This window comes from Lepisosteus oculatus, chromosome 10 (genome assembly GCF_040954835.1).
Source record: "Lepisosteus oculatus isolate fLepOcu1 chromosome 10, fLepOcu1.hap2, whole genome shotgun sequence".
NCBI classification, from domain to species: Eukaryota; Metazoa; Chordata; class Actinopteri; order Semionotiformes; family Lepisosteidae; genus Lepisosteus; species Lepisosteus oculatus.
Window position 1 is genome coordinate 34,050,901 of NC_090705.1, and position 13,682 is coordinate 34,064,582.

At 39.9% G+C, this 13,682-nt stretch overlaps 2 protein-coding genes across 5 annotated transcripts in view; one reads left to right on the top strand and one right to left on the bottom strand.

The window, feature by feature from the left end:
• Window positions 1-1,493: 1,493 nt before the first annotated feature.
• Window positions 1,494-6,331, bottom strand: chrac1 (chromatin accessibility complex subunit 1). The gene is made up of 3 exons (XM_006635794.3): window positions 6,142-6,331; window positions 4,740-4,866; window positions 1,494-3,766 (listed from the first exon to the last, which is right to left on the bottom strand). The coding sequence occupies exons 1-3, from the start codon at window positions 6,289-6,291 to the stop codon at window positions 3,693-3,695; spliced, it is 351 nt and encodes a 116-aa protein (XP_006635857.1). The 5' UTR covers window positions 6,292-6,331; the 3' UTR covers window positions 1,494-3,692.
• A 784-nt stretch (window positions 6,332-7,115) lies between these two features.
• Window positions 7,116-13,682, top strand: part of trappc9 (trafficking protein particle complex subunit 9) — a 665,954-nt gene continuing 659,387 nt past the window's right edge. The window contains exons 1-2 of one of the 4 annotated variants that reach the window (XM_015357321.2): window positions 7,116-7,220; window positions 9,338-9,932. In XM_015357321.2, coding sequence (XP_015212807.2) covers window positions 9,349-9,932 — 584 coding nt within the window. In that variant the 5' untranslated portion in view covers window positions 7,116-7,220; window positions 9,338-9,348. Of the gene's footprint in view, window positions 7,221-7,297; window positions 7,517-7,690; window positions 7,754-9,337; window positions 9,933-13,682 lie in introns of those variants that run through there. The other 3 variants (XM_015357322.2, XM_006635851.3, XM_069195140.1) reach the window with 3 other exon arrangements.

Sequence of the window (13,682 nt, forward strand, 5' to 3'; positions counted from 1 at the left end):
ATGCACAACAACTTTCAATCCCAGGTGGTTAGTCTTAATTATCTCCAGTTAAAACAAGATAATATTAATTGGCTTCCCCCTCAAAATTACATTGTCCATAGCTCACTTTTTCTGATACAGAAATTGTTCCCTCAGGTTCTGTTAAGAATTTAGGAGAGATTTTGGACTTATCCTTATATTTCAACTCACATGGCCACAACGTCTGCAGCATATCCCTCTTACATTTACAAAACATATCCCGTTGATTCTTTGTCTTACTGATGTTTTGCTAGCTAGATCATCCAAGAAGAAACTTCAGAGACTACAATCTCTCCGAACTGCTGTCGAGTGCTGAGCAAGCCTTAAAAAACCTGCACAGATTTCTCCAGTGTTGAAAAACCTGGACTGGCTACCAGTTGACTTGTTTGTGAAACCTACCAGACACTGCATGGTCCGACTCCTGTGTATCTTACAATTCCCACACATCCCAGATTTGCTCACTTTGCTCCGCTGGCTCTAGGCTCTTCCAGCTTTCCAAAGCCTTCACATCGTATGAGAGGGGACTGAGCCTTTTCAGCAGTGACCCCTCTTCTTTGGAATACTCTTCCTGCCCACATTAACGACTCACCCACTGCCGTTTTTAAATCTTGCATCAAAAGTTTTTTTTTCAGATCTTATTCTCTTTTTCCTGCTTAATACTCATTTTTAGACGCATCATATAAAATGCTCTAGCTCGAAAGGTGCTATATAAGAATAAGCTTGAGACCAGAAAAGGACGAGTGTCAGATTAGAGATTAAAAGTGAATTTGAGTGATAGATGTCAAAAGAAAAATATTGTTTAATAGCCACCAGAAATCCAATTCTTCCTGGTGAAGGTCACTGGCACCTTGGGCCTGGAAGCACAGACCAACCTGCATAATTTAGTTAATACAGCCAGTCTGTCTTTAGACTATGGAAAGAAACCAGAGCATTTGAAGAAAACATGTTAATAGTAAAATGTATAGTAGTTTTAACATATTTTTGTAGATATTTACCAGGTGGCATGGTGGTGCAATGGGTAGCATTGCTGGGACCCTGGGTTCCATTCTGATGTGGGGTGCTATCTGCATGAAATCTATCTTGTACATGAGTTTCCTCCAGGTGCTCCATTCTCCCACAGTTCAAGAACCTACTGATAGGTGAAATGGCTTGTAGGAAAACTGGCCCTAGGTATGGGGGTGTGTGTATCTGCCCCGTGAAGGGCTGGTGTCCCATCCAGTGTGTACCCTGCCTTGCGCTTGCTCCTTGTTGAGACAGACGCCGGCTCTCCTGCGACACGAAATTGGAAGAAGCACTTAATGGCAGCAAAATGTATGGATAGATATCTACCTTCTAGATCTAATCAGTCTAAATTCTCTTGAGATTGTTCCGTACTGACAGTGATTTCTTGAAAAGAGGTTTCACTGCCAGAAAAAGTCAAAACCCTCTTGCATATATTACGCAATTGCTGTAGTAGAAAAAGATGAGAGGAACTATTTAATGTATGTCATTTTATTTATTTTTTTACAAAACTGAATATACAAAATATCTGAAGAAAACAAAACAGCTGCATGATATACAAAATCTTCCAATATATCCTTCTGCTGTTTGACCAAATTATTTACAACAATCAGGGTATTTGATTAAAGAATTCCCCTTCACGCAGCAGAGGGAACAGTTTAATATCAACAGCTACCCCACTCTTTACAGCTGTTCATTTTCATGAGGCGGCTGGGCTCAGAAGCATTTCTACCTCATCTGTAGATCGTGAGAAAGGGTCTATAGTATGCTACCTCACATTTCACAAGCTACTACATCCCAATTATGTTGAGTAATGGAAATGTACCATTTCACTAAGCAGAGAAAGTGTTATTTTTTATTTCAAAAAGCTCATTTCTCCTGATTTTGGATGGATACCAAAACACAAGAAATGAAATGAAATTCCCGTCGACAGAAAACAGATATCCTCTGTGTATCATTAGCAAATATTTCATACAGTGTAAACTATAAAATGTATTTTTTCTTGTTTCTGAGTAATTAATCTGACTAGAATACAGAAATGGTCAGTGCACAGTACAATCTAGCTACACCTGTTTGGAGGCTGTTAATATTTCTATGTACAAACTACAGTTAGCCCTTCTTAATGAAAAAAGGCAGTTTGTGAAATATCAGATGCATCCTTCTGTCTAAAGATCTTTTGTTAATGTTCCAATACACAATACCTGGTGACCTTATAGTAGTAGTAGTAATAATAATAATAATAATAATAATAATAATAATAATAATAATAATAATCATGCTTAATGGCATTCTTTGTTTAGTAGCATTCAAAATGACACTTGCGCAATTTGCTATAAATCAAGGAATAATGTTTTGAGTGTAATTAAAGAGCTTCTGAAAAAAGCCCTTACAAGTGTCCACTAGTGAGAAATAACTTACAAAAACCCTCAACTACTTCAGTGGAATTAAACTTGAGATTTCTAGAAAAACACCCTTTTTTTGCAGCCGATATACAGATTCTATCAAGGCACATCTCCTTCAGAACTGCTGCAAAGATCTTCTGAAGTATCACTTTGACTAATTAATTTTTGGCTGTTTTGATTTGTGGATATATTAAATTCCCTTTTCTCTCTGCAAGGCAGAATCCACTAATTCTGTTCTGAAACAAAAATAACCGATCACCACTTTTTTATGGGGAATGTTCCAAGACTAGTAGAATTTGCGATATAAGACATGGACTCTTTGCACAATTTTCCCATGCCCTTGAAGGAATTTCTGATAAATTTCCAGTAGTTGCAAAAATTAAGCTGGCACAGATCACGGACAATCTGGTAGACAATGGGAAACTTAAAACCAGCAGCCTTTATTGAACCAAAATTTTGATTTTTTTTTAAATTAAAACTGCTATCAAGCTCAGACTATGAAATTGAAAATTATCAAAAATGTCTTCCATGATTTCCAGACTCAACATCAAACCTAAAACATAGAAAGTAAATGTTTAAAAAGTTATTTTTGTGTCCCCCACAGTATATGCTACCATGCCACACCACACAGCAAAGACTGTACATCGTACTGCGGTAGTTCAATGTCTGTAAGTACTGCAACCAGCAGTGGTCGAAAACATTGTTTTTTGTATTGAGAACAGGCAAACAGAAGTATATGGGTATTTTACTGGAGCCGATATATGAAAAAAGGGTTGATCTGTGAGGATACTATTCAGACGTCAGAACACAGAACTCTCAAATTAAGTTGTCACATAAGACAAATCTCCGATTGCAAACAACAAAGGTAAGGTTTGCTGGGGTGATTTGTTAGCAATTTGTCGTCCTCAAGACCGTGACATGAGTGTGAGCCATATGGTCTTTTGTGGTAAATGTCATCTCGCCCAAGATCTTTATTGTAATTTACTTAGTAGGATTTGTTTCCTACTTTTCCTAGCTCTTATGCTGCTGGACAGTTTTAAGAGGTTGACAAAAACTTGGGCTGGGCCATGGAGTCACGTACCTCCACCTGAATTGAGCAGATCAAGGAAAAATGAACAAAAAAAAAGATATGAGCCTGCCCTTTATATGATAGAAATATTACGTTTTCTTTGGCAAGTGGCAGATTGTTGGGGGGTCAGGAGTGTAGAGGCTAAGAGGAGTTCATTGGAGCCTGAGAGCCTGGCTGTTCTTCCACATCCCAAGCAACAGAATTCACTCGCTGTCTTCTCCCTTCTCCTCCAGCGACTTCAGGTAATCCCGTGCCAGAATCTTTCTTGGTAGGATATCTGAAAAATTAACAACCACAGTAAGGAGTACGACATTACATCCTTGTATGAAAGACAAATATAACACTACATCACTCATTCCCTAGCCTGACTGGAAGGCAGTCACAGAATTACAGAATAAAGTGGCCAGCACGTATCAAAATATAGGGATTTCTATAAAATATTCAATCACCGTCAAATAAAATCACTAAGTATTGTAATTGGCAGATTAATACATGCAAATGGTCTATTGATAACTTAAACATATCATTTAGATTCCATATTACATGGGCTTGAAGATGCTACACCAAAACGCATATCTATTGCCAGGGTTCTCAAAAATAATGCTTACTTTTCAAGGAATCTTAAGTGAACACAAAGAGCTCATTACTACATAAGCCTGCTTTTTTAAAACCTGAACTTTCTTAAGTTTTAAAAAGGTAGGACATACATCTGCCTACCCAGACCTTAATTAAATACACTGTATGAAAAACTGTGCCTATGGTCTTAACAACCAATTTCTCTTGATGTGACAGCAATTTCCCGATAAATAAGAGAAGATGGGGACGGACCACAGATCTCAAGGTCACAAGATGCACCCAAGTGAGTGGGTGGGTTTGGGTGTTGGAAACTGCGGAGATCAGGCTTTATAACAGTGGTACCCAACCCTGGTTCTGGTGACCCACATACCTCTTGGAGTTTGCTCCAGCCAGGCCCTCAGTTACACAACCAAACCCTTCATTGACTTAATAATGAGATTAGTTTGAACCGACTGTTCCCGGCTCTCAAACGTGTTGGTGCTTTAACCGCTGTATGTGGTAAGTGAAATCAAATCCCAAGAAACGAAATGCAAATATTCAATTGAAGCACCTTCTTAGATCGAGTAAGGCTCCAAATATCTAACTTAAGGTGGGAAGGAATGAAACCCAGCAGGAATGTGGGTCACCAGCATTAGGAACTACTGCCATAGGTTTGTGAGTGGTAAGAGATGCACCTGCTAGAAACTGGAAGGTCTCTGACTCCTCTGCAGCATTTGCAAGGTCACTGTACGTCAGCGAATTTTTCTCTTTTCCTTTGCCTTTTTTGAATGCGTAGGTTGCCAAGTGTTGCACAAAAAGTTCCTGTGAAAAGAAAGCAAGCATGGTGCCACAATCATGAATTGTCAGAACTGCTGAGATTCCAAATAGCTCAATCACTATATTCTCTGTGCCACTGTAATGGAGGACAGTTTGAACTGATCCAGCACCTTGCCTTCCAGCACTAGGGACAACGCTATGATGCACCAACAGCTTTCATACAGCTGCCTGTTTGCACTTTCAAAGGATGGAAGCCTTTGGTGACTTCTAGACTTAAATTCTTGGGAGTTTCAGGTCCCAAGTGGGGTAAGCTTTAGGAACTGCTAGACCGACAGAACTGAAACCTGTCCGATTTAATTTAAAAATCAAACCTTTGTGAATGCTGCAACTCAAAAGTTAAGACAAAAGCTTTATAATAATCTTTACACCTCTCTGCTTTCCTCAAGCCCTGGCTGCATCTCACTGGTTACACCTGTACCTGACACACCCACAGTGGGTCATCACCTGTTAAGCAAAATGCAACCTATAATGTTAACTGCTGTTGTTTAACTAGCTCAATATTTTTTTAACTCCAAACATATCCAGTATCATTCTATTAAAGTGTTTAAAGTGTCAAAAGAGAGTTCATGCTTTAAACCACGGTGGTTTCTGATCTTGTTCTCAAACTTCTATGACAACAATACAGTATGTTCTTGACAAAAAAAAAAACCTCGACAAAGTCTTCTTCAAACTTTTTGGTTAAAGGACTCCAAATTGATAGGTAGCCCATCATTCTAACTTACCCATTACTAAAATGGTTAAAGACATGTTCAGAATAATTTAAAACTGCTTTTATTGCGCATCAGAAAACCCCTTCAAAATCTCATGAACCACATTATATTAAACTGAATAGAAAATATAATTTTAAATCGTTTTCTTTAAACCATCATCTGAATAGTAGATGCGATATGTTTTACACCCACAACCAGTCATAAACAGTTACAGAAACGCGGCCTATCGTGCAAACTGCTCATGCTCAATAATCGTTCGGCCAATTTACTCCAATTTCCCTAAATCTAGTCGCAGTCACAACAGTGGCTGAGGATGTACTTGGATCGTTTAAAAATGCCTTGCAGTCGTAGTTGACGTTTAAATTCGCAACATTTTACATTTAGATTCTAATTTATAATTTGTTAGAATTCTAAGAACATACATTAAACAATATTTAATTAATCTACAGGCGTTGGATATCACACATCCAATGCTTCCATTAGAAAGTAGACGGAATGTGCTCAAACATTATGACCATAACAGCTGTTTTTTGTACTACTCTGTCCTTACCGTAGCCTTAGCAGTCAGAAAAAGGGCGTCTTGATTAATACTGGAAACGTCAGGAGAGCTTTTCATTATCAGCTTAACCCGGGAAATAGGAAGTGAAATATGTTTGTTACTTGTGTGATTCTGTTTCTCATCCACATTGTTCCCCGCCATCTTTACAAAACACAACTGTCCCACAGCATTCTGTAAATAGAGATTTGAGTACATGAGGGGAGCTGTAAGTGGGAGTTGTAGTTTAAGCGGAAACAACGTGCCTTTTGCTAAAGCACTTTGGGAACGACCACGGAACTACAACTCCCACTATTCAGGTCGGTCTTCCAAACTTTATTTAAACACGAATTTGTAGCTTGAGCACTTGATCTCAAGAGGAAGCAGCAGCATTCCTTTTCTGACGTAGGATATTATTTGCAGTCCACAAAACCAACACAAAAATGTGTGTATGCGTGAGAGTTTAACAGCTGCACTTACAAAATGTAAAATATCCCAGAGAAATAGCTAACTATACCCTAACAAACACTCAAACCTTTAAATATTTCTGCTAGTTAACTACTCAATCACTGTCAGTGTGATCTACGTCACATCATTAGTACACCTGCGATGTTATACAGCATTCTTGTTTTCACCGATTAAACATTAGTGCATATTTATTATTATTAACAGTTATTTGTTCGTTCAAACGGAAGTTTTTTAAAAAATAAAACTCTATTGCCCAGACTGCACAGCATAGCCCAGCACACTACCCTTCCAAAAATATGCGGACAAACACGGTGAGGAGGGAAAGATCAACTAAACGACCGCTGTAGGGGTACGAGGTTGTTACTAGTATAAAACGCATGCATATATAGAAGACGTTTGTGCTATTCCAACAAGCTAATTTGAAAATTCTGGATTTTAATTACGTTACATACATATTCCAGGTAAACAGTCCGTAACTGATGGACTCGTTAAGCGATAGTAATAAACACATTCCCCTGTTTCTGGGTTTGTAGCAATTAGGAAGCAGGAAGTTGCTCCTGCCATTCAAGGAATGCTACAAGAAAGCTGCCTGGATTTGTGACGGGAAACGCGCAGAAAGTGGGCATGTAAGTCGAGTCAGGCTTTCTTTTAATTACTGTGAAGGGTTTTAGGGTGCAAACGTATTTGCCTAGCTGTGAGTTACAACCACGTCGGCTAAATTACACAAGAAACAGTTCAATGGAAGTGAAAACGTCAAACACTTTACGTTAAGTACTATTGCATAAATTGCAATGCATGCATCCTAAACCTCTACACACCAATCCCAACAGAAACGGAGGGTTTTGCAAATTGAACCAGCGAAATGTGGCTGTTTTTCACACCTGCCGTCAATTATCTGCAGTTTTAACCTACAAACCTACAGGTTTGGCGCGTCTTCCTGTGATACAAGTCTAGTGTACTCTTTATGTTCAACTGCTTTTTGGCATTTAATTTTGAGCTTATAATATGTTAAATGCACTATAATAAAAAAAACGTATTTAATGTTGTAACAACAAAATGGAAAACCGTTAGCTGTCGTTTTATTATTTTATTTAGGGAGGTGGGTGGATTTCACGTCTGGTTTCGTAGTCTCAGGCTTGTACGAATGTTAGTGAAAGATGTAAGTTTCTGTTTGTTGTAAAAGACCTTTCTTTCATTTGGAACTTATCTGTGCAAGAGTATGTCTCCTGTAGAACGGAAGAGCAGCAACTTTCTTTGAAACAAGTGTTTGGATTAAAACGCAAGAGATCTCAGTAGCTGTTTAAATCACACAGGGGTCTAGACTCCTCTGGTTAGAGGGGGCGTTTGAATATGGGAACTGTTTTAGAGCAGAATGAGCTGGGATGAAGATTGAAGAGTTGCATACCAGACTGTATTCCTTTTAAACGGATCTAGTTACAAAAATGGGTTTAAAGACCCACAAAAAGGGTAGAAGTCAGCCGGGAACTCAGATTGTTTAATCGCCAGTATGTCGCTTCTTGAAAGAGCCAGCCTGTAACACGATCAGAACTACCTCCAGCAGAAGCGCTCGTAACTCGGACTTTCCAGTAGTAACCAAGCCAGTGCATTGCTTATCTTCTGTGATATTGTGTTATTAGGTGGCTTGGTTGCTGGCCAAATTCAAAATATGAGAAGACAGTTCATCATTAGGTTCAAAAACCTTGCTGAATTTGCTTCTCGGTTCCTAAACTTGGAACTTGGTTAGATTAATTAAATTGATGAGTTCATGCCATGTAAGTAATCCTAAACTTTGAGCATGCCAAATTGCTCTCGGTACTTAAGGAAAATGTGCATTTCCCTGATGTAAAGATAATAATTGCTTAAACTTAGATAATGCTTTTTTGGACACTCCACTCAAAGCGCTTTACAGGTAATGGGGACTCCCCACCACCACCAGTGTGCAGCCCCACCTGGATGATGCGACGGCAGCCATAGTGCTTCAGAACGCTCCCCACACACCAGCTCTCAGTGGGGAGGAGAGCAGAGTAATGAAGCCATTTCATAGATGGGGATTATTAGGAGGCCATGATTGGTAAGGGCCAATGGGAAATTTACCCAGGACGCCTGGGTTACACCCCTACTCTTTTCGAGAAACATCCTGGGAATTGTTAATGACTAGAGAGAGGACCTCGGTTTTATGTCTCATCTGAAGGACAAAAAAGGCTGCATAGACCGCAGGGTGAGCGCCCCCTGCTGGCCCCACTAACACCTCTTCCAGCAGCAGCCTTAGTTTTTCCCACCCAGGTATTGACCAGGCTCACACCTCAGTGGGCTGCCAGGTGTGAGTTGCAGGGTGATTATAGCTGCTGGTGACGATGAAGGTGATCAGAATGAGGTCTAGGTCTCTTCCAGGAGAGCAGGGGGATCAAGCTCTGGGCGGAGCGGTGGCTCTGTGGCTAAGGATCTGCGCCTGTGACTGGAAGGTTGCCGGTTCAAATCCCACGGCCGGCAGAGGGAATCCCGTTGGGCCCCTGAGCAAGGCCCTTAACCCTAACTGCTCCAGGGGCGCCGTACAATGGCAGACCCTGCGCTCTGACCCCAAGCTTCTCTCCCTGTCTCTGTGTCTGTGTCTCCATGGAGAAAAGCTGGGGTATGCGAAAAGACGCATTCCTAATGCAAGAAATTGTATAGGGCTAATAAAGAAACATTATTATTACATTATTATTATAAGCTTGTCCCGGTCTTCTATCCCCCCTGTCCGCAGCCGTGTGAAAGATGAGCGTCCCTGACTACATGCAGTGTGCTGAGGATCACCAGACGGTGCTGGTGGCGGTGCAGTCAGTGGGTCTGGTCCCCGAGGATCAGTTCTTCCGCATTTACAAACGCATTGCCAGCGTGAGCCAGGTCAGCATCCGCGACTCCCAGAGGGTCCTGTTCATCCGCTACCGGCATCACTACCCCCCGGAGAACAACGACTGGGGCGACTTCCAGACGCACCGCAAGGTGGTGGGGCTGATCGCGGTGACCGAGTGCTCGGCGGCCAAGGACTGGCCCCAGACGTCCGAGCGCTTCCACGGCCAGAAGGAGGTGTTCGGCTCCACGCTCTACGACTCCCGCCTTCTGGTGTTCGGGCTGCGGGGGGAGGTCACCGAGCAGGCCCGGACCGACGTGGCCTTTTACCCCAGCTACGGCGAGTGCGAGGACGTGGAGAGAAGAGTGGAGGACTTCATCGAGTCCATCTTCATCGTGCTGGAGTCCAAGCGCCTGGATAGGGCCACCGACAAATCGGGAGACAAGATCCCTTTGCTCTGCGTCCCCTTTGAAAAGAAGGACTTTGTTGGTCTGGATACTGATAGCAGGTGAGTTCTTTACCTTTCACATAGTATTTTCCCCCAGTTCCATAGCAGAACGCACTGAATCCCGTGATTCTAAATGATCCAAATTGGGATCAGTAGTATAAGCGTGATCCTGGTCGAATTTTAAAGTGCTCATTAAAATGTTACGTTTTGTGTCTTTTCTCTCCTCCCAATCTCTGCATTGAGTTCGTCTTTAGGCTACTAAACCGTAATGCACGTAGTAGGAATTGTAGCAAGTGTAGTAGTGGGAACTATTGTTGGAAATCTGGAAGCATATCCTGCTACAATATATAGCAACACTTCAGTATAGTCTCCATCAAGTTTAATGTGATCTCACGGAAAGCATTTGTCTGACATACTGAAAAACAGCTCACCTTACTTTCAAATGCCATGTAATTATCTTATTTCTTTCATATTGCTGCACAAGACAAAGCCATATGAATTAATCAGAAGTATAGGAGAATGTGTAAGTCCGCGGGACAGCTAAAATGACTGTAACCTAGACCAGTGAGAGATTTCTGAGCAAGTCTGGTCGCAGGTTAGCTGTATAAAGATCTTGTTTAATTTAGATTCATTTTTAGGTAAATGAGATTGAGGTTGTATTCGTTGAATTACTTTTGAGCCCTCCCTACAAAAGGAAGGGGAGAAGTTCTAGACCTGGGGTATTCACTGTCTTGGGTTTTTCCCATTTTGTAGAGGCAACTTGTAATGGTCAGTGAGGGAAGACCTGGAAATGTTGGTTAATATAGAATTAATGTAGAACAGTTGAGTGCGCCATTCATTTAAACCAAGTGTTTCAGAGTGCTGGGAAGAATGAAAGACGGAAGATACATTCACTTGACCTAAATGAGCGAATCTCTGTTATAGACACTGTCAATGGTCAAGACTTTGGTGTATTTATGAAGGAACCTTCACCTCTCTCAGTTATTCTGTTTGTCTTCTTAATAAATGAAGTTACTGAGACACCTTCACCGGCGCGACACCTTCTCTTTCACACACATACTGAGGCTGATCTGGGTTCAGTCTGATTGCATTTTGAGGATCAAACGGGGGGAAAAATGCTTTGACTTTGTTCTTGCTTTTTCATCTCTTAGAGCAAAATCTTGCCCCAATGAGCAATGGTTATAGAAATGTCAATTGTTAATATGTATTATTATTGTAAAGCACAGTTCTTCATAATTCAGTTAACTGCAGGTTAATAATAGCAAGAGCAGTCATTATTTGTGTAACAGGCTATACTCACTATCAAAGCAGAATAGTAGCACCGATTGAGTGTAACTGTGCTAAATTCCAATATAAGTAATACCTGCTTTTTAGCGTTGTAGCAATGTTTAAATTGGTTAATCTGCTTAACAAAAAGTCGTTCTTATAGTTTTAAGTTTGATTTTTTTTGGATGTTAATTATTGGATGCATCTGTTTTAATACTTTCTTTTATGAGTGTTACAGTGGTACATCTTTCCCATGCAAGGTTGACCGCTAACTTCCTGTCTGTTGCAAAAAGAACAATTCATACAGAGTCACGGTTCATTTTCTTTACCTGTCCATTGTGCAGAAAGGAAAGACTGCCCCTAGCATTTATTAGGCCTGTATCACAGGACACTCCCCAGCCATATGTTAAAATACAATAATGCTTTAAGTAATAAAGGAAATGTAAACAAAATTTAAACCAGATAAACTTCAAAACTACAAATGCAATTAAACAACAACAAAATGATTTTTCATTTGTACATGAGGGATATAAGTTTCTTTAGATTATTAGATGTTTTGCAAAGTAAGCACATGACACTGTTAAGCCTCGTTTTTATTTTTTATGCTTATTTTCTTTTAAGTGATTTCTCTTGTTTTATTTGTCTTTCTTCTTTTTTTTCCATACTGTCCTGTGAGTTTGTTATTGGGTGTCAAAAGGTGAGCTGTAGTCTAGTTTGCACCTTGCAGTAGCGAAATCCATAATGTGATCCATTGGCTTGAGCCCCTGTCCCGTGCAAGAAACCTCTAATGTCTCAGTGTCTGTGGTTTAGATCTGAAGTCCAAAGACATTGCCCTCCTTTCCTATTTGTTTTTAAGGCTGTGTCGGCTGGATTTATAACGTGTCAGGTCAACCAAAAATTCCAGACATCACAATTCAGTTCTTTTGCTCAGTTTTTCAACTCTTGCGTGTCTCTGTAAGACAACTCAATGTAACTATTGAGGTATTTGAACCTCAATAACAGTATGTGGGTTAAAAATAGTCAGTATTTCAAAAGTTCAAATGCCAGGCTTTCCATTATTTTCGCTGAAAAGTCATGGTAACCTTATTGAGACAAAACTAAGGGGATTACAACCTTCTTCTTGAAAATCTTGGCTGTCATTGGAATTTAAATATACTACGGCTTATTCGAATGAATATAAACCCTACAGTTTCGGTGTTAAACTAGAATGGGTTTTAACAGGTACACGAAAGAAATTCGTATGCATGTAGTCACTTCCAAAATGCTGAAAACCATGAAGGATTCTCAACGTTGTTTTAACGCTGCATCAGAAACTACAGAGAAATATTTTCAGTAATTCCAGATCTGCTGTTTTGCGGATGCTGAATCGCATCTCGTTTTACCCAGAAGAGGCACCGTCATTCCAAACAGCAATTAAAAGCAAAATGCGAATCATTTAGTAGCTACACTACAAACTGTGTAGTTGCTAATGCATGCTGGCTCCTAAACTTCAGACCTGTTTCAGGGCACAGGATGGTCAGATTTGATCGCAACTAAGCTGTGCCAGGGTGAACTGTTGTTATTTTCTCTGCTTATTTCAGTCAATTAGTTGATCAGTCAGTTTTATTCTTATATGGCACCTTTCAGTTCAGGGCATTCTCAATGCTCTCTACATAAATTATGCATATAGAAATGAATGTGAATACAATCAAATAAATCAATAATCTATCGAAATCATTAATAACAAGCTTAAGAATTCGCAATTTTTATTATTTGAACTTTAATTTAAACATTAGTTTAATTGCTGCATTTGTCTTGCCTCTCGTGTTGCATGATCAAAACTCTTCCCTAAATCTTGAGAGTTCTGTTACGTATGTTTTTTTTTTTAGTGCCAAGTTGTTTATTCTTGGGATCAAGACGAGTGCTGCAATGTGTACTGCCACGGATCCAACAACAACAAAAACTTCTTCACCCACTTAAATTTATTCACTTAAAACTTTAATTTATTATTTAAGCTTTATGCCTTAAACTGCAAGCTTTGCAGTTTAAAATGTGAGGAAAAAAATGAACTTGAAAAGAAATCGGCTCCAGCCCTTGTCTTGAGCATTTTCTTTTCTTTTAAAATGTCCTTCTTTATGTAGAATTATAGGTGTATTGATGGTTTTATCCCATTTTGAAGATGGTTTTGAAACTGTTCCTTTTTTCTATGAGCTGAAAAGAAACCAAGACTCACTAATTCAGCACATTTTTGGTGAGGACATGATCGTTAATACAAACAACACTTCACTTTGAAAATGAGCAAAATACAAATTGTAGGAATTTGTGGTTGAAATGGTGGAACCTGTGGCCAAGTAAATCCTTGGAGTTGTTTTGGCTCCGAAGACCCTTTGGGCTAGAAGGTTAAGTGTCCTTCCCCTCCCAGTTTTTACATTAAGTTATAGAGACCTGTACCTGGATTTCATATGAGAATTCATGTGTTACACATTACTGTAGCTTGGCTTACCATCTTGCCTTTCTTGAAAACATGAATTTGATTATGGGTTCCATGTACTGTATTTCTTTTGT